We start from the raw sequence: 22,809 nt of genomic DNA on the forward strand, positions 1-22,809 counted from the left end.
GCTGTACCGGCGATTGAGGTTCGTCTTAATATTAAAAAAAGAATTAAGTCTAGGTACTTAAAATAAATAAATAGATAAGGAAGTATATAAATATTAATAATAAATAAATAAATGCATATAATTTATATTACGGCAGAAACATATAAATATGAATAATATAATATATTATAAGGCAATATAAATATGAATAATATAATATATTATTATATATTTTACACTGTTAACTGCTCGTTTATGGCTGAGAATTGAGGTATACCGAATCTTGAGCACGTGTAAGCTTTCATTTTTGGACATCGTAAAGGTTTTTCTTGCGGTTATTGAGTCTATAAGTTACACACACAATTGCTACATTTTCGTTGTTAACGGTCATACGGCATACACGAAACTGTTAAAGCACTTTCACAGTACTTTTCTTGCAAGAAAGAGTATTTGGATAAAACGTCAAATTTTTTGTTTCACAACGAAAATATCTACGCGATGAATAAATTTGTTATAATGCATTTATTGCTAAAACTTATCAACCGCTTTAGCCCTTGGTGTAACCAAAGATATAAATCTTGCAACTAATGAAAGTGATTTATGAAATAATAAACTATATTTCCACAAAAAGAAATCCAAAATTAATAAGTGTGGGCACACTTGAATTTTCTTTCTCAAAGTTCCATAACAACGCCAACCTATTTGAGCTTTTAGCATTATTAGTAGTATTTACTATTTATCACTGGATAGTGTGAACGCGAAATTTCTCACAGCAGTGTACGGAAAAGCCTTTCGATACAACAATGTATTATAGTGAGCGTACAAGAAGGTTAAAGAAAAATGCTAACCAAAGTCGTAAAAGATAATTTAAAAAATTATGAATGGTTTCTACGTGGGAAAGTGTTTTCACGACCACATCACTCACTATCCGTACTTCCTACAGATGAAATTTTTGTTTTTGTGAGTTAAAAAATAAAGCAAACTTTTAGAGATGCCTGTATAATTAGCTCTATGATGACTCTAGGTCCAAAACATAAATGGCATAGCCGAGTTTCACTGATATAAAATGTAAATAATTATTTAATATTTTACGAACAATGAAAGTATACACGAATTAAAAAAATAAAACAAAACGTTACTAGCTATAATAGAATCCTATTGTGTTTGATTTAGATACCACCATGAATCATTAAATACAACAAATACGGCGAAACACTAGTAAGAGAGGCTTTCCAAATAAAAATAACAAGTCCGGAAGACATTCTTGTTAATTTCAATTTTAAACTGCACGTTGTAAGCACGCTGGCTGTAAACATATTTTCAATAACACTTTAAATATTATAAAAGGTGCCTTAATTTTCTTAACACATCTATCATAAAATCTAAACAAACTTACAAGTTATTTGAAGCTTTTAACGCTACTCTAGTAATTAGTAGTAATAATTCATGTTTATACTAAGAGAGGGTTTTAACACAAGTTTATGTATCTAATTATAATATTTTAAAACGACGCGGACGTTGGGCGCGTGGCCCAATCTTCTTTTGAGAACTTAATGATAAGCAATGTTCATGTGATTGACAGAGGTACTCAATAACACGTTTATTTAAGGTATGTTTTTATATTAAAGCTTCCTTTCATATGTTTTTATGAAGCAATTCTATTACAATAGTTTCAATATAGAGACTATCATAGACAGAGCAGTCAAATTACTCTACTTTTAACGATTGCATGTAATTGACCCATAGGTACATACGGAAACAACAATAGATGAAATTTTAAATTTCCTTTCTTCATTGAAACGTAACTAACGGTATGCGATCGTGCTCCCTGCTCAGTCAATAGAAACAAATTGCATTTTGTTATTTATTTATATAAACACTTTTAACACTTATATAGTACTAGCTTTCCGCCCACGGCTTCGCCCGCGTTTTCAAAGAAAAACGCGTTCCCGTAGGATTTCTGGGATAAAACCTATCCTATGTCCTTTCTCGGGTATCAAAATATCTCTATACCAAATTTCATGCAAATTGGTTCAGTAGTTAAGGCGTGATTTAGTAACAGACAGACAGAGAGAGTTACTTTCGCATTATAATATTAGTATGGATACCCTGTATACACGTTAAAATAGAACTAATAAATCGTTAAAATAGTCAAATATAGCAACTAATTAATACAAAAAAATTGAGTACGCTGTACGAAAATATATGCGCATAGAGGTCACTCATTAAACCTTCAATGTTCAGAATTCAACAAAAAATAAAACCCTCGCTGATTAACTGTATACCTATTTACTGATAGAATACTAAAACCGGGTATAAGAAAACATGTTCTAATATTATGAGTGCAATTATGATACTCCATATTAAACATGGTCAAGTACACGACATATCATCAACTTAATAAAGAGTTTCTAACAACTATCATTCCTTTCTTAGCAGGATTCCACTAGGGCCAGTTTCTAAGCGCAGTTTCTATTTCCTCCTATAAAACATCTGGTCGAGACACCATTCAGTCAACTTTTATAAAAAGTTGGCCCTTTTCACCTCACCGCGGGGGTCATAGCGTAACATATTCAAAAGTATATAAATGGTTATTATGATTAATTTATACAACACTGTGATTTTAGTAACGCCTATAAAATTTCATATTCTAATAAATTTTATGAATGCAAGATTAATGCTGTTTTAAAAATCTTTAGTTGGAGGTTATTTGATACAAAACTTCAAAGAAATTTACAATATTTATCATATTATGAATAATTAATTAATTATCGCATGTCATCAATATTATTATTAGTTATAAATCAACGACAAGAAATCCGTCGAAGTTTAAGGTTGCACTAAATTCTTTTTTTTGTACGGATTGTACGGAATCGTCATTGATATGCAATAAAATTATACATTTGTAGGTCAATTGCATTAAAAATAAGACGATTTTATAACACTGTAAAGAAATCGAGTTTATCAATGCCATTAAAAATAAATATAGAACAAAACAGAACTAATTTTTCGGAAAATCTTTCAAAATATAAACTTCATAAGCTTATAAACAGCAGCTATGGGAATTTTCCAGTTAATTTTTGACCACCTCATTGTACAAGGTCCGGGAGCCAGCAGCAGATTTTATGACCAAGTTCCTCTCAAGCGGTAATTAGTAAAATGCATCAAAGTATAGTATTATGAAGCCTCGTGAACGTCAGCTGGAGCTCGGTTGGGGGGAAGAGCGGTTGTAGCCTCCCGTATCAGCTGACGGTTTTTCCACCAAGATACAGCCAGCTGACATATATATTTATCCTCAGTTACATATAAGCTATCATCAGGTAAATTTTTGTTTGAGAGGAAATAACGGAAAATAAAATTTTCTTTAAATTTAACTTTCATGTTCGAGACACCAGCTGACGTATAATACACCATGTTGTAACCAGCTGACTATTTTTTTTCGTTGAGATATTGGGTTAGCTACAATTTGACAAATTTTTAGCTGAGAGGAAATGAATGAATGAATGTATTTTTTTTCCTATGTGCGTGGGAGGCTACAACCGCTCACCCCCCCAACCGAGCGCCAGCTGACGTTCACGAGGCTTTATAATACTATACTCTCATGCGTCTGACGAATTATCTCTTGAGAGGAAATAGTTAACCAAATTTGCACCTGGCTCCCTAACCAACAGATTTATCTCACTTATTAATTCTTGTATCTTTATCTTTATTAAAAAAACAAATGAATGTTTGTTTAAGTTCGCCAAGAGAAAATTACCTATCAAACCTCCATAATAGAAATGGACGTTAATTTCTTATAGTGTAGTCTGTAGATGATATCTGCCACACCTCGGAAGATTAATTATGTTATTGTTCTATAGCCCTAAATCACTTTTGAGATCCAAAGATAGTGGGTAAGTACACAAAGATTGGATTGTGTAAGTACCGTCATAATCTTCTGATCTCATTTTTGAAGATTTCTTATTTACCAAGTAATAAGGTTCTACTCGTAATTGATTATACAATCAAACACAATTGCAATTATAATACAATTATTGCACTTAATTTATTTTGATATAGTTTCAAATTAGTAGGTATGATTAATGACTGAACGCATATTATCATCATTACATCGTAATGCAAAGAATCTTAATATCATTTTTATTACAACTTAATATTCAGGTAACTAGGTATTTATGAAAACTTCCTTTCGTCTAACAGTGAAAAAGTAAATAGCAAACAAACATGAAAACATGAACTATTTAATTATCTCCGATTTCCACCGACCTAAAATAAGAACAAGAAAGTGATTACATAAAACCAGCATCATGCTCTTTCATAACAAAACGCAACTAGATTTCCTAGGAACTCTTGCACTCAATATTATTGATATTTTCGCCAATATGCAATATTTACGTATAAAAATTGGGACGTGTAACACTTAATGTCACATTGTATTGCCAAAAGGAGGTCGCGAAAGCCAGTTCGGAAATGATACACCGATGACGTAAGTATTACGTAGCCTTACATAACTCCGGCGGTCACTTCTAGCCTCTATGCATCCTCTAAATGCCGCATCATTACCGCATCGGTGGGAAATAAGATGAATAACAATTTTTTGGTGTGCTATGCATGCATAATAATTATGATAGCAGGAATAAATGAATGAGAAATGTAAAGACTAGTAAGGTTATTATATTTTTTAAATAGTTTCGATTCAAAGTCAAATGATCTGCTTGACCTAGTCATCTAGTTTAACGTTAATTTATTTAAAAAAAATATGTTTGAATTAAAAAAATAAAATAACCAAGAGCCTTGCATGTCTTTTAAGACCTAAGGTAATATTTTAAGTAACGCTAACGACCATGTAGTCGCATCGGCTATTATAACTATCTTACAAAAACTAGGACTCATAGATTTTTTTTGTTTTTCATGTTCCATTTTGAAATACCCAATCTTAATTCAAATCTCCTCTAAGAAATGTGACTAATAACGTACAGAAATTCACATAGTCGAAATGTGCACAACATCTCTAAATAAAGATATATCTTGAACGAGTAGCGCGTACAAAACATGGTTATGATTATTTATTCGTCACGAACACAACATTATGGGCAGAGAGAGACCATGCGTGGCTTCACACGTGAGAGGAAGCTTATCTACATAACACTATAACAACGAAACATAGGCCGTTTGTGAAAATTCATCTTTGTACGAAAAAACGAAAGCAAGTTCCAAATAAAAAGCGTTGGTGGACGGTTGCATAATAACTACCGTCTGATGTTTTTGTTCGTTAAAATGCGTTAAGCTTCAAAATGATACAATTATTTAACGATCAACTTTTAGAAATGGTATTACTACTTTTTTAATAAAGCTTTCAGCATTTTAACATACAATTTTAACATATTGTTAACGTTCAAAATTAATCTATTTCATATTAGTTACAGTCGTGGGAAGTCATTTTAATTGCAATGAGATCTCTAAACCTTAGCGAAACGAAATGGATTTGTATTGTACTACCTGACCCACGCAACTTCATCTACTATCGCAAGGAATAGTTTTGCAACTCTTTTCATTGCTGCTCCGCTTCTCTTGATCTAAAATTCTTATAATTATAAAAAGTCTATTCAATGAATGAATAAATAAATAAATAAATAAAAATCTTTATTTGAATTCATACATTAATATGTTACAATAGATTGGGGTTCAGGCCCTCTTACTAGGTATAACCTGTATTAAGGGAACTACTCTAAAACTACTCAATGGAATGAAAAAATATATTTTCAATTCCATTGAGTAGTTCCCGAGATGTTAAAAATAACATGGTGTCTCAGATTTGGTGTACCTATGTGTATGTCAATTTTGACATATCGTAACTTATAGTTTTTCAGATTCTCGCGCTGGTCACGTTAAAGGCACTTAAATACCACCAAATAAAAATATTGTTTATTGTTTTTTTTTAATGCTTAGTGTAGAAAAAAATCATTTCTCTAAAGATTTTTTTTTAGGAACTGCATGATTAGACAGCAGAACATCAAGGAATCTATGTGACGATATAATCACATAATATATTATAGTTAATTTTATTTGACGAGACATTCGCAACCAATTTCTCTATAATGTCAGAATGAAATGAACACATGAAACGAATTAAAAATAGTTTAAATCCGATGTTCACCACTTAAGTTCTACACGTATATTTTTTGTTCATGTGTGTTAAAATGATATACGGCTGTCAAAATAAATAAGGCAAATTTACATTGTTTATCTTTCACTTTATCCACTTTATACGAGTAATTGATGACAAGCTCAAATTACATGCTAGTATAATGACACAGAATTAGAATCATCCATCAAACGAGTATTTCGTTCCGCCAAGTATCAAGACCAGCTTGTCGCAGTACATTATAATAGATAACGGTTACGTAAAAACTTTCACTGAACTTTGTTTACGTATTTTTAAAGCATTGCACTATATCTAGTTTAATTTATGATATGCATGGATATGACTTTAAAAATATTTCAGTCTAGTCAACTTGTATAGGTGTTCGTTTTTGCAATTGCAAACCAAATAAATATTCATCAAACAGTTAACTTTAAAATGTTAAATTATGATGTTTATGTCATTTAAAGTCTTCATAATATACTACATACACATGAAAACAAAATAACATTGGAACATACACATGAAAACAAAACGAAAAAATAATCTCAATTTCTCAAGAAACAATCTAGTTAGCACCGATCACATAAACTATAACGAGACATAAAGACGCAACTGATGTATTTTTCCGTCGACACACAAACAGCCCTAAAACTTCACATTATTATATATCATTAGACACGCGATCTAGCTTATGAAATTATATATTAGGAGAATCATATAAATTGCTTTTTAATGTGACTACAATCTAATAGTGTGTTGTTATGTGTATCCATCCGGTCAAAGAGTTTTGAGAATATTTTTTCTCTCTAATTTCTTTTATTTTCTATCGTTAATATTTCTGCATTTTTTAATCTTTTAACGTTATAACATGCAGATTAAATAACACTTTTTAACATTGCATGCTGCAACAATTGAGTATCGTTATTGTCAAATTTACAAAATTGCAACCGTGAAATTACTATGAAGATGAACGTTAAGTAATTGATATGAAAAGTTTTGTTTTCATGTAATCGTTAAATTAGTGTTTATGTGAAGTGTGAAGTAATCTTTGGAACAACTGTATATTATTTTTATTGTACTTTTTTCTATATTATGCGTTTATCGATCATGTTGCTCCGTATGACCATAAAAAGTACCTATTAGTGATAATTTCGATGTGGTAAATTTCCATCATCTTAAAATATAGTACTTAGACTGCTATTACATTACCCACCTTTAAAAACATAGTCATATGAGAAACTGTTTTTCGTAAAGCTCGATAAATTCCTGTCAAATGAAGAAAATAAAATAGCACCACAGTTGACATGTCTTCAATCCTTTTCCTAATATCCTGCCAAAAGAACCAAATACATAACTAAATCTATCACTAACCTGTGTAAGACCAAGTCTATAGCTGGTGACGTCCAGGTCCAGGGTTAGAAGCATGTCGTCCACGATCTGTCTCTCTGATAGAGTTGTTGCTGTTTCTGGCGTTTCACTTTCCGATGTGGCTAGGAGTCGATACCTGTTCGAATATACGTTATATTAGTGTGATATAGTATATATATTTATATTATACTAGCGGTCCGCCCCGGCTTCGCCCGTGGTACATATTTCGCAATAAAAGGTAGCCTATGTTCTTTCTCAGGGTTTAAAGATTATCTGTGCCAAATTTCATCAAATCGGTCCAGTAGTTTATGCGTGAAAACCATACATACATACATACATACATACAAACCTTTCCTCTTTATAATATTAGTATAGATATGTATAATGTATATATCTATTGCAATTGTTATAGGGCTTTCTTTTGTTTGGCATTAGTTATAATCGAAGAGGCCTGAGCTACGGAAAGCTTAGTAAAAATGTGAGGAAGAGCAATACCGCAATAATTTAAAACAGTCTTATTTTACAAAAACGAAATGACAGAAATATGTGCTATAACTATGTTCATAATAAATAATAATAGTAATTAATTTATTGATACTTTAATTTCAAAACTAAGTGATAAAAAATGTGCATATCACTTCGATTTCTTTGCATAACATTTTATATTTTTACACCTAGCAAAAAGAAATCATGACAAGTTTACATGAATCACAAAACTTATAAATATCTTATATGACATACCTCCTTGCGAACTCCGAAAGGGGCATGTGTTCAGGGAATCCCTGTTTATACAACCTCGCTGCCTCGAGCAATTGGAAGCCGCGGAACTGGAACAAATATTTTATATTAATTTCGATGAAGAAGTACGTGTACAATCATATGATGGCATGTTCTTTTCGGTGTAATACCTTCGAAATTTAATATTACGTGTTAAAATTGTTTTTTTAAGTTAAATCCTATTATTTTATCAGTCCCGTTATAATCAATTAGGTCCCTTTTATGCTCATCTATCATCTAGTCAGTAGTTGAACGGATAAAATAAATACTTTTGTTTACCTCCACGCAAACACGGGTATTATAAGTTAAACGTTAACAATTTTTTTTTGTCTGTGGCCGGTAAAATGTTTTTTTGTCTAATTTTTTTTTTCTAAATGCGTAATTTTTGCGAATTAAATACGCGTCTTTCACCTTGCCGGGACGACGCCTGACCTCTCGACCACTCGTAATCCCGCTAGAGCAATCTAATTTCTTCTACTCTTTCGGTTCTATGTAGTATGTACCTACCAGATCGTCACTACTGTCTCAAGCGAACATCAGTCCACCACGAATTTCCCGTTGCAACGTCGAATACCGCTACCGCTATATAACGCGAATCATGTAAAAAGAACGCTGGATGAAAGTGATGGGGTGTGTTTTGGCATGTATCGAGTTTAGCACGAAAGTTATTTGCTGCTTAATTTATTTTTGAAGTAGGCTCTCGAGTCGTGGCTTCGCAACTACATATTTGTTATTCTTATACCACCTCATAACACCAAATAGACCAATAAATCGCCAATGCGCAGCTTAATCGTCAGCGTTCTTTTTACATGACGCGACCTATACCCACAAAGCAGATACGAAGAAGAGATGGCGTATTTTTCTATATAGAATCGGTTGAAGCCAGTGCACGATGTTGAGAGGGACGTGCACAATGCACCGCCAGTACCGCCACCTAATCGTTCGAATAGCTTGAACTAGAATCTGTGACGTCAGGACAAAACTGCTGTCATTAAGGCAACATTGCCTACAGCAAGCCTCTTCTTAGTATCTGCTTTGTGGCTATACCTGTGACACTACTCGGACACTCCATACAAAATTATCGTTTTGACAGTCACACTGTAGAGACTGCAAATGTGTGTGTTAACGCTTTATGGTTGGCACATTTGTGACTAGCGTAAAAAAAAATCGCGTTTTTCTGATGAAATACATCCGTAAACAGCACAATATCTAACCATTTTCTACGAAAAACGATAATCACAAATCCAAAATAATAAAATTACTTTAAGTCAATTTGATTAATGTTGTCAATCTTCGTTGCGTATCGTCCTTGCAGAAAAATGCGGACCATTTGTAGCGTGATCGTGCGGGGTGAGGTAAGTGTTTAATTTTGGCGGGAGGCGGAGAGTGTCCGTTCTGTAGCGTTTAGCTACTATAGGCGGTGGGGGTACAAGGCCTGGCTGTTAACCCCTGCCGCCGAAGGTGATCGGTGGCCACCGTTGGGTTTTAGTGGGTATGGCTTTTCGCGAGCCCCACATACCCCATCACGCAGGAAAACTGCAGAGGGGGATGCGTAAATGCATTTCCCAACGTTAAAAAAAAAGACGGGTTGCACTTCGGGAGTGCCGGCAGAAGTGAAAACTTGATTATTAACGTGCAGCATGTTTGATATTTTGGAATGGTATCCGTCTTACGCATGGAATATAAGGGCTAAAAAAAAACATCTCGTCTTACGCTTTTTCAATCAGGCCACGTGTCCTGACGCGAGTTTAAGATTTTATACCCATCGCCGCTAAAGAAGTTTTCACTTCAAAAAAAGGGTTTAGCTACTATTATGTATTCTGTACCCGTGACGCGTATAAGCACGGACCTGCGAGCGCAGCAAGGGCACGTTGACGTCGTCCCCGGCGCCGGGCGGCTGGTGCGCGAGCAGGCAGCACACGAAGTGCGCGCCGGCCGCGCCGCAGCGCCGCAGCGTGTCCACCACGCCGTCCGCCACGAACTTCGCTTGAAGCGCAGTGGAACGACGCTTCATACCCGCTGTGCCTGTTTAATGCGATTTCATTATTTCAACAGAATTAATTTCATTGTTTTTTGACGAAATTAATTTATAAGTATGAAATTTTCAATAGAATGAAAGAAAAAATCATCGTAACATGGCATGAGAACTGATTCGACTAAATCACGTGATTTTTTGTTATTTTTCATCATATTACATAAATAAATCACAAGAAACTTACCCGATGTGAGTGTCCGTCGTATAGAGGACGCGCGTCGCAGCGTGGACGCGTCGCCGATAGCGGACCAGCTGGAGGCGCCGCACGCGCCGCGCGACCACGTCCACACGCGCACTATCTCCTCGCTAAGTAATGAAGAATTAAAAAAAATACAGTATCAGAATAATGATTCAATATTTTGCTCGTATAAAATGTTTAAAATATCTATAAAAACTGACGTCAATTAAACGGCATATATGGGAATTGAGAAGCAACACGAAAATAAACCTTTAGCAATGTTGGAAGAAATACTTACTTTTGACTTTCTTGTAACAATGCGTGTGCCTTCTTGGTGACAGGATTCTCGCGGCTGGCCTTTACCCAGCCAGTGACGTCATATAATACTGGATTGGTACCCTACAACAAAATATTATTTTAATTAATTTAGTCACGATTATCACACAGAACGTAGTAACGCGTTCCAGAAGCGTGTGTCCGATGGGCTCGGGCACAGCTGGTACAGATGTGTTGTGTGTGAAGAATAAACTAAAAAAAAATCTTTTTTTTAATTTTTAGTTCTATTCCCGGTCGATGCAAGTGAATTTTCGAAAATCTTTGAATGCAGTTCTATTTCTTTTTAAAAATAAGGGAATATTTTCTTTCAGCAAAATTTGCTATTCAGTATTTCAAGTACTTTCCCTCCATGGCCCATCGAAAATTTCCCGGTAGATCACCTGCAAGTGCTGCAAGCTGAACTGCCTCGCGTGCGGCGCCTTCTTAATGAGATACTGCGTGTGGTGCGGCGCGCCGTAGTGCGTCATCACGCGCTCCAGGAACGTGTCGTCTGACGAGCCCGGGTACATTGACTCTTCGTCTAGCAGCCTGTAGCCAGGAATAAATATTAATTTCAACCAAAAAACTTAAAAAAAACGTCTAAAAATTTATGAAAAAAAAATTTTACTGTATGAAAAAATAAATGTTTCTGGTGGTGAATAAAACTCCATATGAGGTAGAGAAATGCTGTTGTCTAAATGGAGATGCATAAAACAAAAACATTTTTACCAAAGCAATCCGCGTCGGTCGCAGTCGCGCAAATCCGCTTGCGAACTCCGCACTATTGAGTTTTGCGGCGCTTTGTCGAGCAAGTCTATCATGGGCCCCGGATTGACGGTTTCTGATAGCCAATCTGAAAATAATGTAAATTATCAAGCTTAAGATTCAAATATTATAACACAGACACAGACAAATCATAATAAACTACAAATGAATCGGTTACTCTTCCTGGTGAAAATTAAACTTTATGAAAAAGAATAGTCTAATCTTAAAACTAACAGGAATCTTCTAGCGTAAAATTTCCTACCATGCAGAATAAATACAGGAGTGGTTTTGAATAAGTAGTAATAATGATAGGTCAACATATTATAATAATGGTTAAAATAATCTACCTTCTTCCGATCCGTCATCTAGTGTGATTCCCTCTTGGGCGTATCGCTCGCGAGGCGCGACTAGCATTGCCTCATGAAATACTCCTTGAAGTCGTTCCTGTAATGAGCAAAATACGTGAAATATATTTAATAGCAAGTCGAAGGAAGGGTTACATTCCTTAACTAGAAAATTTTGGACTGAATGTTAATGACAATAAATTATAGAAGAATATAATTTTTTATTTACTCGGACATGTAAAAAATGGGTTGGTTTACTAAGAAATAACTACCCTCATTTACCAAGAAATAAATATTATCAGGGAATTAACGAAAATTATACCTGAAGATAGTTAGAAAGCAGTTTGGATAAAGATGCTCCACTCTGCTGTCCCGCACATAGCGGGTTGTCGGCTCCAGGCGTGTCTAATAGCAGAATCGATGCTGATGTTCGTGCAGAGGTAGATATACTCCTGAAAAAATAAACAATAGGTACGTTATAACATAGATCTGTATGACAGTAGCGACATAGTCATAAAGTCAGAAGAGTATATTAGCAAAATTCCGTCAAGTTTTCAAGCTTGCATCAGGGATCTCTCGAGATTAATATTGCTGTTCTAATTTTATGTATATTTATTTCGTATGTATTCATTATTTTTTTATTATGCGTACTGCATTTTTGACTAAAACTGCATGAATTATGTAGGAGATTTATCCCCATCTAGCTATAAACTACAAATGTTCACAAGTTTTTGCTCCTTACCTATTAACAAATGCAGCAACAATGTTGAAAGTTTCATTGTATAGTCCGGTAACGAATGCGTCTAATGAATCTACACCCGGCGATTCTCTTTCATTTGACGGCGATGGTGTTCTGAAAGAAAAAGAAAACATTACTACATAGTATAAAACAACGACGCTGTCACTGTCTGTCCGTCCCTATCTATGCTTATATCTTTTAAACTACGCAACGGATATTGATGCGGTTTTTTGAAGTGACACTTCTTTAGGCGCTTTGGGAGTAAAATTTCAAAGTCATGTCGTCACGTCATGGTAAAGGCGGCGATTTTGGTATCTTTTAATCTTGCCAAACCAGTTTCACTTATGACACGTGTGCTCGGCAAACACGCTCTTTTTTTAATAGAGTTATTCTTGAGGAAGGTTTTTGACAATTTTATTTTAAGTTTTTGACAAATCGGGCGAAGTCGTGTGCTGATTAATTTGGCGAAAAGAACAGTTTATCAAGGTTTATGTTGGTATTGGAGAAGCAAAAGAGCTCCCGAACTGCTGCTTCAGCCCCGAGCCGGTGTGCGCTGTGACACAGTGCTGGGTTACCGTAGCGCGGCGGGCGGCTGGTCAGCGGCGTGCGGCGCGAACACGGCGCGCGTGAGCTCGTCCGCGCCGACGCCGAGCAGGCGGCTCGCGCGCGTCGCGCACCCCGAGCTCCCGAACTGCTGCTTCAGCCCCGAGCCGGTGTTCGCTGGAAAAAGTTATATTTACACATTCATCATCATTTGTCAATTTTTAGTAGTTATCTTATCTAATACAGCACCATCTACACCAAACATCACTTACCTCTAACAACGCCCGCCCAGCCCAGATGGCAAACCGCAGCCAGTATCTTCCACACAGCGAGCTGCTCTTGTTCCGTGACTCCTATAGCTTGTAGCGCGTCTTTCAAAGCCGCAAATTCGCTGGGCGCTTCAGCTTTGTCCGTAGGACTTATGTATGGGTTCGGTGCGCTAGCTGGCGCTTGATCGAGGAACAGCTCGCGGCGAAGACGACCATCGCAGCCGTGGAATAGACTAGAAGAGAGAAAATATTGTTAGGTACTGCTTTTTTTTTATTATCTTATATTTTTTTGTGGAAGGGTGAACTGCTACGTTACGTAACACGTTACAACGCGAGTCAGTATAGCTTTGCATTGAAAAAGAAAAGGAAAATTATGGGTCTATCGATAACAACTCGTGCAGTGATAGCTTGAAAGGTGCGAAGCTACAAATGGTACCAAAAATCTATAAATTATTATTTAAGACCTAAAATTAAGCATTTATTCAATTGCAAGTATTGCACGGTACAAGTTAAGAGGAGGCTCCCTTTCTCATTTCTGGCATTGAGAGACCGGTTATGGTACTAGACGCTAATACAGCCGTAATAAAGTTGAATATCGCGTGCGCTCTTTGATCGCGTTCGAGCTCGAAAAGCCTCAATTCTTATTTCGTTTATAACTAAAGTAATAATTGATCTAGAGAAAAAATATCTTGGGATTCGATAGTAAACTCTATTTTCTTACTGTTAAATAATAATTATTTTAGACAAAGTCCAAGTAAATCTTTAAAAAAATGTAATAATCCTTAAAAAAGGCATAATTTTGAAATAAAAAATGAATCGAGCGAAAATGTTACAATTACGTAACTGTCTTGTACATCGAAAGAAAAAGACCCAATAAATCATATACTAAACTTCCATTTTGATTGTATGTGTGCCTGTTTCAGAATATTAATGCAGTCACATAAAATTTAGGGAGCTTCCCCTTAATAAGTCATCATGGAGTGAATATGCATAATGTATCTCCTGCTTATCCAAAGAAAATAATTATATGTACATACAAAACATATCCTTAAAATTTTCTACCATTTATCTACTTACATATGCAGCGCCCTCAAATGCGACTGGTCTGGTCTAAGGTCTGGCAGCAGCGTCTGCACAGACGCAGACACTAAAGCGCCGCCGCCATCGAAGTCCAATGATGTGAGGGATACAAATCGAGTAGCGTGCGTGTTGGAGCCGGTACTGAAACAAAAAAATTGGTTGTCTGTAAAGTCGGTTTACTGACGATAGTTGAACGTGACAACGTCCGATTGTGCTTCTTTGTCGCTCGTTCCGCGCTCTCGCTTGCACTTCAAGCCTTACGGAACGCCTCAGAGCGCGAGGTAACGCCGCATGAGTCATGTTTTTTCGTGCGTGCAGCCGGCTATCGAATTATAAGACGTTGTCACGTCAAAAAGTAATTCATTGTACATTTTTAAAGAATAGAAAAAAATTTGATCATGAGTCGGTATTCGAGATACATAACTACTTTATCTATAAACACAATATTTTTTACTCAAAATTCATGCATTTACTTATAATTCTTTCAAATATTCTTATTTGGCTATAGCCGAATTGGATATATCCAATATTATATCTATGGGTATAAAAAAGGAAGGCCATATTTACCAACCTAATAAGAAAACAATATAGTTTTTTGAGTTTTTATTGAATTTGGTTTCTGAATGAAAAACGGTCACTCACCGACTAGAACCAAATATATGTAGAACGTCCAACGCCGCTTCAAGTTTCTCTGGTGTGAGTTTCGATCCTTGGGCAGGATACGCACTAGCGAGGTACCATACGCAATGCCTCATGGCTGAAGTTTTGCCTGAGCCCGATCTGGAAGTGAAAAACAAATTATATGTAAATAAATGTGTTTAAATTTTTAAATATTTGTGAAACTATTTGCTTATCCAATTAGCAATTACTTAAAATAAGTACAGATTCAGTGGCTTACATGATTTGAGTTTTGAATATGATTTTATTAACTACTATTCGTATATCAAAATGGTTGAATTTATTGAGTTTCAAGTTTTCAAAATCGTAATTAATTAATTACCCGTATACAAAAATGTAAACAATATTGCGTTAAATTTAAAGAAAGTTCATTCATCCCACAATATAAACACTTTTCATGCTATGAGAAAATCCATAAAATGGCGCTAGTATTTCATTTCCAATTGAAATAGCTGTTTATCTAAGCATACCAACAGCAATGCATAGTGGCATTACCACGTCTCATATTATGTAAATCGAGACCTTGATCTTCATCATTTTGCGAACTATATGATAATCTGAATTGTGCTGAATACGTTAAAAAAAAATATACAAACTTGAGTCGAGAATCTAGAATTATTTTTATTTACATGTATTATAAATATGTACTTAAATAAAATAAATGTATAGACAGGTTGCCATACATTTTTTTTTTTGCCATAAAGTCGAAATAGAAATGTCTACGACCGACTTTACATTTTACAATAAAGTGCTGAGTTCACACAACAGATAACATGCCTAGATAGAAAAAATCGATGATCAAACTTTGTTTTTATTTACACTAGTGTATTTTTTTACAAATTATAATAAAATCATATATTGTAGGTATTTCTACTCCTATCAGCAGTCCTCCTATAATTTTATATCAAGTTGTCATTTCATTTTATAGTATAAGAATTTTGTTTTTCTTGGGCTTTATTTCAATAAAATTCTATAAGTACACAAAAACGTACCTTCCAAGGAACACAATAGCTCGATCTTTCCTAGACGCGAGCATGGCGCGGTGCGCCGCCTGCGCCGCCGCGAACACGTGCGGCGGCATGTCGTCCATGCGGCACCCGCGGAACATTGCCGCTACCTAGAATAAAGTGATTTTAGATAAGTTTATTTCCAATTATTAGGTAAAAGGACGAATGGATTTGTGAAACGTGTTAAGCTATTGCATAGCTTCTATCGCGGGCCTTGAGCGCGGGGACCGAATCCAGAAATTCCGTAACGAAAAAACCTCACGCTCCCCACTCCGACGGGCAAGGAGGTGTGGCTTGAAGGCATGCTATGCAATAGCTTTACTGCGGCAGTCCTCGAGTGTCACACGTCTTTTTTTCACAATTTCAGAATTGTTAGGGAATAGGAAAACATATTGGATTAAACAGTAATTCAGCGATAAAGAGTTTATAACAACACATATTTTCAATTCGCAATGATCAATGGCAATTCGTAATCGGAGTACGGATAGATTATGGCCTGAACACTCATAGGAGACCCGCACTAAGAACGTATAGGCTGATGATCATGAATCTTAAGTCCCCGCAATTTTATAAACCTAAATGGTATAAACTATAAACGGTCAAATTCATATATTTGTTTGTTGAGTTGGATGCACTCGTTCCGGTAGCAGAGTGACGTGATATACCCGCACGCTGTCTACAGCGGGTCTCCTGTACCCACGCACCTTCTCCGTGTACACCGGCGTGGTGCGTCGCGGCGGGCCCATCACGAGCAGCGCGTGTCCCGCGCGCGCGTGGTGCAGGCCGGCCGCCGCGCGCGACCGCAGCACGTGCAGCGCGCCGCACTCGTTCAGGCAGCGGAGTGACGCGATGTCTTCAGCGCGCTCCAGTTGCGGCGGGTTCGCCTGGAAGTCACAGACGTTATGTGGTAAACACGTATGTACACATACTAAACAAAATCTTCGAGATAATATACAAAATATATTATTTTTGAAATGTACACACAGGAGGCGGGGTTAAATATTAGTTTGAATGTAATAAGAATGTACTGCGATTCTAAACAATTGATAAAAGCAGTTGATAATAAATCGAAACAAGTCTACGACTATAAGCAAAGTGAGGGTAGTTGGGTCAAACGTCTGACTGACTAACTGACTGTAGTAGATAGTACATATAAAAAATTACCTTTTCCAAATCATCCTCATCCACGGTGATAACCTCGCCCGTCTGTATGACGCGCACCTTCACGCGTCCCGCGTCCGCTTCGCCTTCGCGAGTCACCGCCGTGAAGCCGCCGCGGTGCGCGAGCCACATGTGACCAGCTTGCAGCCATTGTTTCTCGCATGCTAGCTGTTCTTCCGATTTCGCCTGTAATTAAACAAATGTTTATTAATGATTTTATTATCTGCAGTCTGCAATCTCGGTGTTTTCAAAAATTAAATAATTTTAAAATAAAGTCCGTATTGTCTTTTATGCCAAGACAAACTGTAATCAATATTTAGTGTCCTTATTTATTAAGGTTTCTATATTGCATCTTTATCTCTCTCCTTCCATCACGCAGATATGAAGCTCTTTTTTACATTTTCAATTTTGTCAATTATCCTTTTCGTATTGAAATGCAAATAAAAATAACGTGAACAGCCCGGTTCTTTCAAAGAAACATAAAATACCAACTAACACCTTACATCGATAAATTAACTTTCCGATTTATAGCATCACTAGGAAGTTAGATATTCAACTAAAAATGAACGGCAAATAAAACGATTATGTAATTAATGATAATTATTATTTTACACTTCCGCTAGATAGCTGTTATACATCTGCCTACGCCCTACGAGTACGAGAATTCAACTTAATAATATTATTAGCAATTAACAAATTTATAATACAGGTTCCAAAACATCATATTATATAAAGGTCATTTTACTCCGCAGTCCGCATCAACTAATTTTCATATTAAATACTGTAAATACATAAAAATGTAAATTATAAACGGAGACGATTGTCTCCATGAGTGTGATCACAAGTCATTAGCCAAAAAGGTCACGTGGGTCAGATACCTAGAAGATCACAGCTTCAAATTCGTCGCAAAATAATTGAAAATATTTTAATACATTCTAGTTCGTATGACCTTGATCACAGCGGGAATTTATGTATATTTTATGTAGACATTTGCACGTTACGTAACAACAAGGACGTCCAAATAGAATTGCTACATACATTTGTATAAGTATTAAATTATCTATTGTTTTGTCGAGCTGTTTAAGGACATATGAAAATTAACTTGGCTAAAATAACACGAGGTATAAATTTTTAATACAAAATTTCAAATATAAACAAGAAACTGGAACACCGGTTTGTTGAATCGAGTCGGAACAGTAGAGTCGAGGTGTTATCAAGAATAGTTTGATAGTTCCACGATAGTAACACCCTATTGCGAAGATTGGCTTTGATAGAATAATAATAGACATATCAAGAACAAATGCTGACGATCCTTAACAACTTCTGCTGTCAATCACATCCAATTGCTACTTAACACTCTACATACAAGGTAAATGTTAAAAATACTTATGTAATGACGATTCGAAAGTGCTACTAAATAGTAGTCTATGTAATTGAATAAATGAATGTTTGAGTTTGAGTTTAGTAAAACTTGAGTTTCGGTAAAGGAGTAAAGAGACGTTACTAGGTAGGTATTTAATGCAGAATATGCTGTGAAAAATACAATTCTGTAAGACTTTTTAACGACAGATTATGAGATCATAGCAATTTCAAACATAATTTATCGTTAAAAAGTCACCCAGAATGGAATTCCTCGCCAATCGATTAAAACAGAAAAGCATTCATAAAAGCTATTTACACAACATATTTGTTTATTAAATGAATTTTAACCACGATTTACCATTAAAATCGATTGTGCAACAATTTTCTCATACATCGTATTATTGCAAGTCATGCATAATCAATTGCATCGCTCGCTAACAACAACTTTTACGCAAATTAACTCAGAATGTCTACAAAATGATCACATCAAGCGCCGACTAGTCACGGAATACAAGTTAGGTCAATCATAAAATATTGTCTTGTAGATTGAATTATAGTTTGGATTAAGTCAACAAAGCATACCTACTAATGTTAGTACTTATTGATTGCACATAGTTGAAAATGTAATTGTTTTAATTAAAATTATTAAAAAGGTATATCATCTTGTATTAATTTGACTTTAAAAAATAAAGGACAAAACATACGAAATGAACAAGTAATGCATTTATATCATTCATATTTGCTTTTCGAAAATAAATACACATGATATGATTTAATCTTTCAGTTTTTATAAAATAAAAAATAACTTCTCGAAATAAATACAATATTTCAAATGCAAATGACAACAAGTAGGTACGATTAATATGAAAGCACTCTCATCTAATTAATTTCAATATAAAATATTGCAAATGCTCAGTACTCAACTATAGAACCATCACATTTTTCTTTTTAATCAAACTAGAAGCTTTATTATAGCCAATAGCAGCTACTACAAAGAATTGAATATATGTTTTGAGGACATTCTATTTTAATTACGTGTCTCTTGTCGATGAATTAATCTGATGAATGGCCCTCACCCACACAAATAACACATGATTAAGGAAGCGAATTTTCTATAGTTATCCATTTTAAACCTACGCACAAATCGCAAGTTATATTACAGGCAATTATACTATATAGTATATACATAGGTACATATGAGTTTGAACGTTTCCGTAATTCCAGCTATTGATCAATTATTTTAATTGCAATTTTATTGTTACTCAACAAAAAAAATTAAATCGTTCTTTGATATGATATGACGCAGAAAATGATACTTAGGAATTTCCATACGTAACATAGGTATTATTTGAAAGCCGTCTTCGTCTTTCGTCTATTAAGTCTATCTATTGTTGAGTATTTATTATAATCAAAAAGCATCATCAACAATATACAAAACAGTATGGATAACAAATTATTGCAAGCTACTATACTGTACTACTTATTAGTTAATTTAGTAACGCCACTTCACATAATAATCCACAACAACACAATCAAATCAAACAATACACGATATCACAAATTAAACCTTACCCGTAAAATATGTTAATTTCTCGATGCACGAAAGGCAGTAAACAAAGCAGTGTGACACAATAAACAAGAGTATCAGATAGCCAGCGTGCGGACAGCGCTGCCATTAGTTACAGCGCTGAATATCAGCTGCACAGTTTATGTCCTGCTGCGATCCGCGAAATACGTTGTAAAGAATGGCGAACACGCCTTGGGGACAATTCATAATAGAGCTGGCTATATAATATAACAGCATCGGCTATAGGATGTAAACACAGTCGTTTATCACGATACTACAATAAGATATATATATGTATTTTTATATATTTTCTTCTCCTGCCCCGAGCCACACTCCTGTGGAACAAATTACCACCTTCCGTGTTCCCCAACCAGTACGACATGGGAACCTTCAAACAAAGAGCCTACACCTTCCTGAAAAACCAATATCCTTCTTAAAGCCGGCAATACGATCGCAGTGTTCCTAACGCTGTGATCGTCATGGGCGGCGTCTATCACCTACCACCAAGTGAGTCGCCTGCCCTATTGCCAGGGTTATTATAAAAAAAAAAAAAAAAAAAAAAATATGCGTGTACTATTTTCAGTTTAAATTTCTCTATGCTAAAGAAATCACGTAGAATTGCATTTACATTTGGCAACTTAAACAAGTCAAACTCATCACCATTCTAATGCTATAACTCTCATTTACCTTAATTAAATGAGAATTGGTGAGTCCTTGTGAATTACAAATCAATTATCATTCGGTAGCCGTCGTGTGACTTGGCAAAACATCAGACGTGGCTCGCATAATATCTCCTACATTGCGCATTTTGACCTATCGATTTTGTAAGTAACGATGCGGTATTTTGTAAGAAGCAGTAGATATACACTTACAATTCATCTTAGTTACCATCTATTTTCTTATTGATGAACGTGTAATAAAATAACCAATTTGTAATGAGTACTACTTTATAGGTTCAGTAGTAACGTCTTTAAGAAAATATTTGCCCAAAATCGAACACACATAAATCATCCCCGACCAATGAAACCGACAGTAACCAGATTTTATGACGTCACAAATAGAAACTCCCTTTAAAAATCCGTACTTCCCTTTTAGCAAACAAACTAGGCCATGTCTTTACTGCCTCGTTTTACTACTAAGCAGATGTGTTGGTTACACACATCTCATGTTGACCGACTTAATGTATTCAAATGTGCACAAATAGAAAATGAAAATTGATATTGAATTAAGTTAATAGGTACATTGGGAAAGGGCTATTTGGTTACGGCATTATGTGTTGTAAAAGTGTTGTTTGTTTATCGAAATATCGGAAAGGTTTTTATTAACTGAATATACAAACAAATTAGCTCCATAGATATGTTCAGTTTGTAAACCTTTTTGTCAAAATCCATTATTTTGTTTAAATAGATGAACCCATCTGCGAATGATTCTACAATACAAAATCGAATTATTCATTTCAGTCTTTAAACTTATACTATTAATCCATTTCGCCGTTATTCAAGATTACGTTTCGTAATAGAGTTATAATTTAAACTACATTACTCTGAAACATGGTTCTAATTAGATAGGTCCTAAATAAACAATGGACATTAAATGTTAGGAGCTATTAACATCGATCTGACTAGTTACTGCGACCGGATTTCTGTCCGCCTGTCAACTATTTGAAACTAAATTGTGTATACTGTTGGAATTTAATCTAAGATTTGAGTATTTCATTCCTGTAATATAGCTATTTTACTGTAAGGATTGATCATAAATTGACAATAATTTTACTATACACAATTACACAAGTCCTTCTTAGTAATTATATAGTCCGAAGTAGAATTACCTAGGTCATTTCGGAAAGTCGGAAAATTCTGATATGTGTACAATATCGCGAACTAGAGCCACAAGATGAATACTAAACATCGGTTAGTCTATATTATGATTAAATAACGTTTGTCATCAACCGGACCCAATGAAAAAACCTACTATGATTAAGACTACCTACGTGTATAATATTGTTTGCTTTACAGCTGCCCTAATCTGCACTTGTAGAAACCAACGCAGTTCTATTTTAAGCACAACTTTAAATATAAATTACCATGAAATTATTCGATGCTTTATGTATAAATTATCAAATAAAACATGGTAATATTTATACCTAGTTATAGAAATACTTTTATACTTATTATCGCAGGATGTAGAGCGAACCGCAATCAATTTGCGAATACAAATGTTTTTCCCACACTCCTCTTTTAATCATCATGCAACAATAATAAATATGAGATACTTAATTAATTATGTATTTTACCCATCTATATTAAACTCTACAAATTAAAAAGACTTAAGAGTTTGTTTATTTGGTTGAAGGCTAATCTCAGAATTTACGTGTACGATTTGAAAATTTCTTGCATTCATCGAGAAAAGCTATTGGCTATATATCACCACGCTAAGACCAACAAGCGTCGCAATGCAGGTAAAACTGCGAGGCACAGCTAGTCGTAACTCGTAACAT

The 22,809-nt window shown here is 35.1% G+C and overlaps 1 protein-coding gene across 2 annotated transcripts in view; it reads right to left on the reverse strand.

Annotated features, from left to right (window-relative positions):
• The window catches only part of Mhcl (Myosin heavy chain-like), a 156,177-nt gene that overhangs the window by 78,852 nt on the left and 54,516 nt on the right, over positions 1 to 22,809 (reverse strand). For both annotated transcript variants that reach the window (XM_090114166.1, XM_090114167.1), the window contains 17 exons: positions 17,387 to 17,569; positions 16,927 to 17,106; positions 16,208 to 16,332; positions 15,180 to 15,317; positions 14,535 to 14,678; positions 13,461 to 13,690; positions 13,221 to 13,365; positions 12,649 to 12,759; positions 12,229 to 12,358; positions 11,910 to 12,006; positions 11,527 to 11,650; positions 11,199 to 11,346; positions 10,781 to 10,881; positions 10,489 to 10,610; positions 10,119 to 10,294; positions 8,234 to 8,319; positions 7,496 to 7,628 (listed from right to left, as the gene is read on the reverse strand). In XM_090114166.1, coding sequence (XP_089970292.1) covers positions 7,496 to 7,628; positions 8,234 to 8,319; positions 10,119 to 10,294; positions 10,489 to 10,610; positions 10,781 to 10,881; positions 11,199 to 11,346; positions 11,527 to 11,650; positions 11,910 to 12,006; positions 12,229 to 12,358; positions 12,649 to 12,759; positions 13,221 to 13,365; positions 13,461 to 13,690; positions 14,535 to 14,678; positions 15,180 to 15,317; positions 16,208 to 16,332; positions 16,927 to 17,106; positions 17,387 to 17,569 — 2,373 coding nt within the window. The remainder of the gene's footprint in view (positions 1 to 7,495; positions 7,629 to 8,233; positions 8,320 to 10,118; positions 10,295 to 10,488; positions 10,611 to 10,780; positions 10,882 to 11,198; positions 11,347 to 11,526; positions 11,651 to 11,909; positions 12,007 to 12,228; positions 12,359 to 12,648; positions 12,760 to 13,220; positions 13,366 to 13,460; positions 13,691 to 14,534; positions 14,679 to 15,179; positions 15,318 to 16,207; positions 16,333 to 16,926; positions 17,107 to 17,386; positions 17,570 to 22,809) is intronic.

This window comes from Colias eurytheme, chromosome 21 (assembly GCF_061535395.1).
Source record: "Colias eurytheme isolate Ceu_HAF_F1 chromosome 21, ilColEury1 Martin Lab GWU primary, whole genome shotgun sequence".
Classification (NCBI taxonomy): Eukaryota; Metazoa; Arthropoda; class Insecta; order Lepidoptera; family Pieridae; genus Colias; species Colias eurytheme.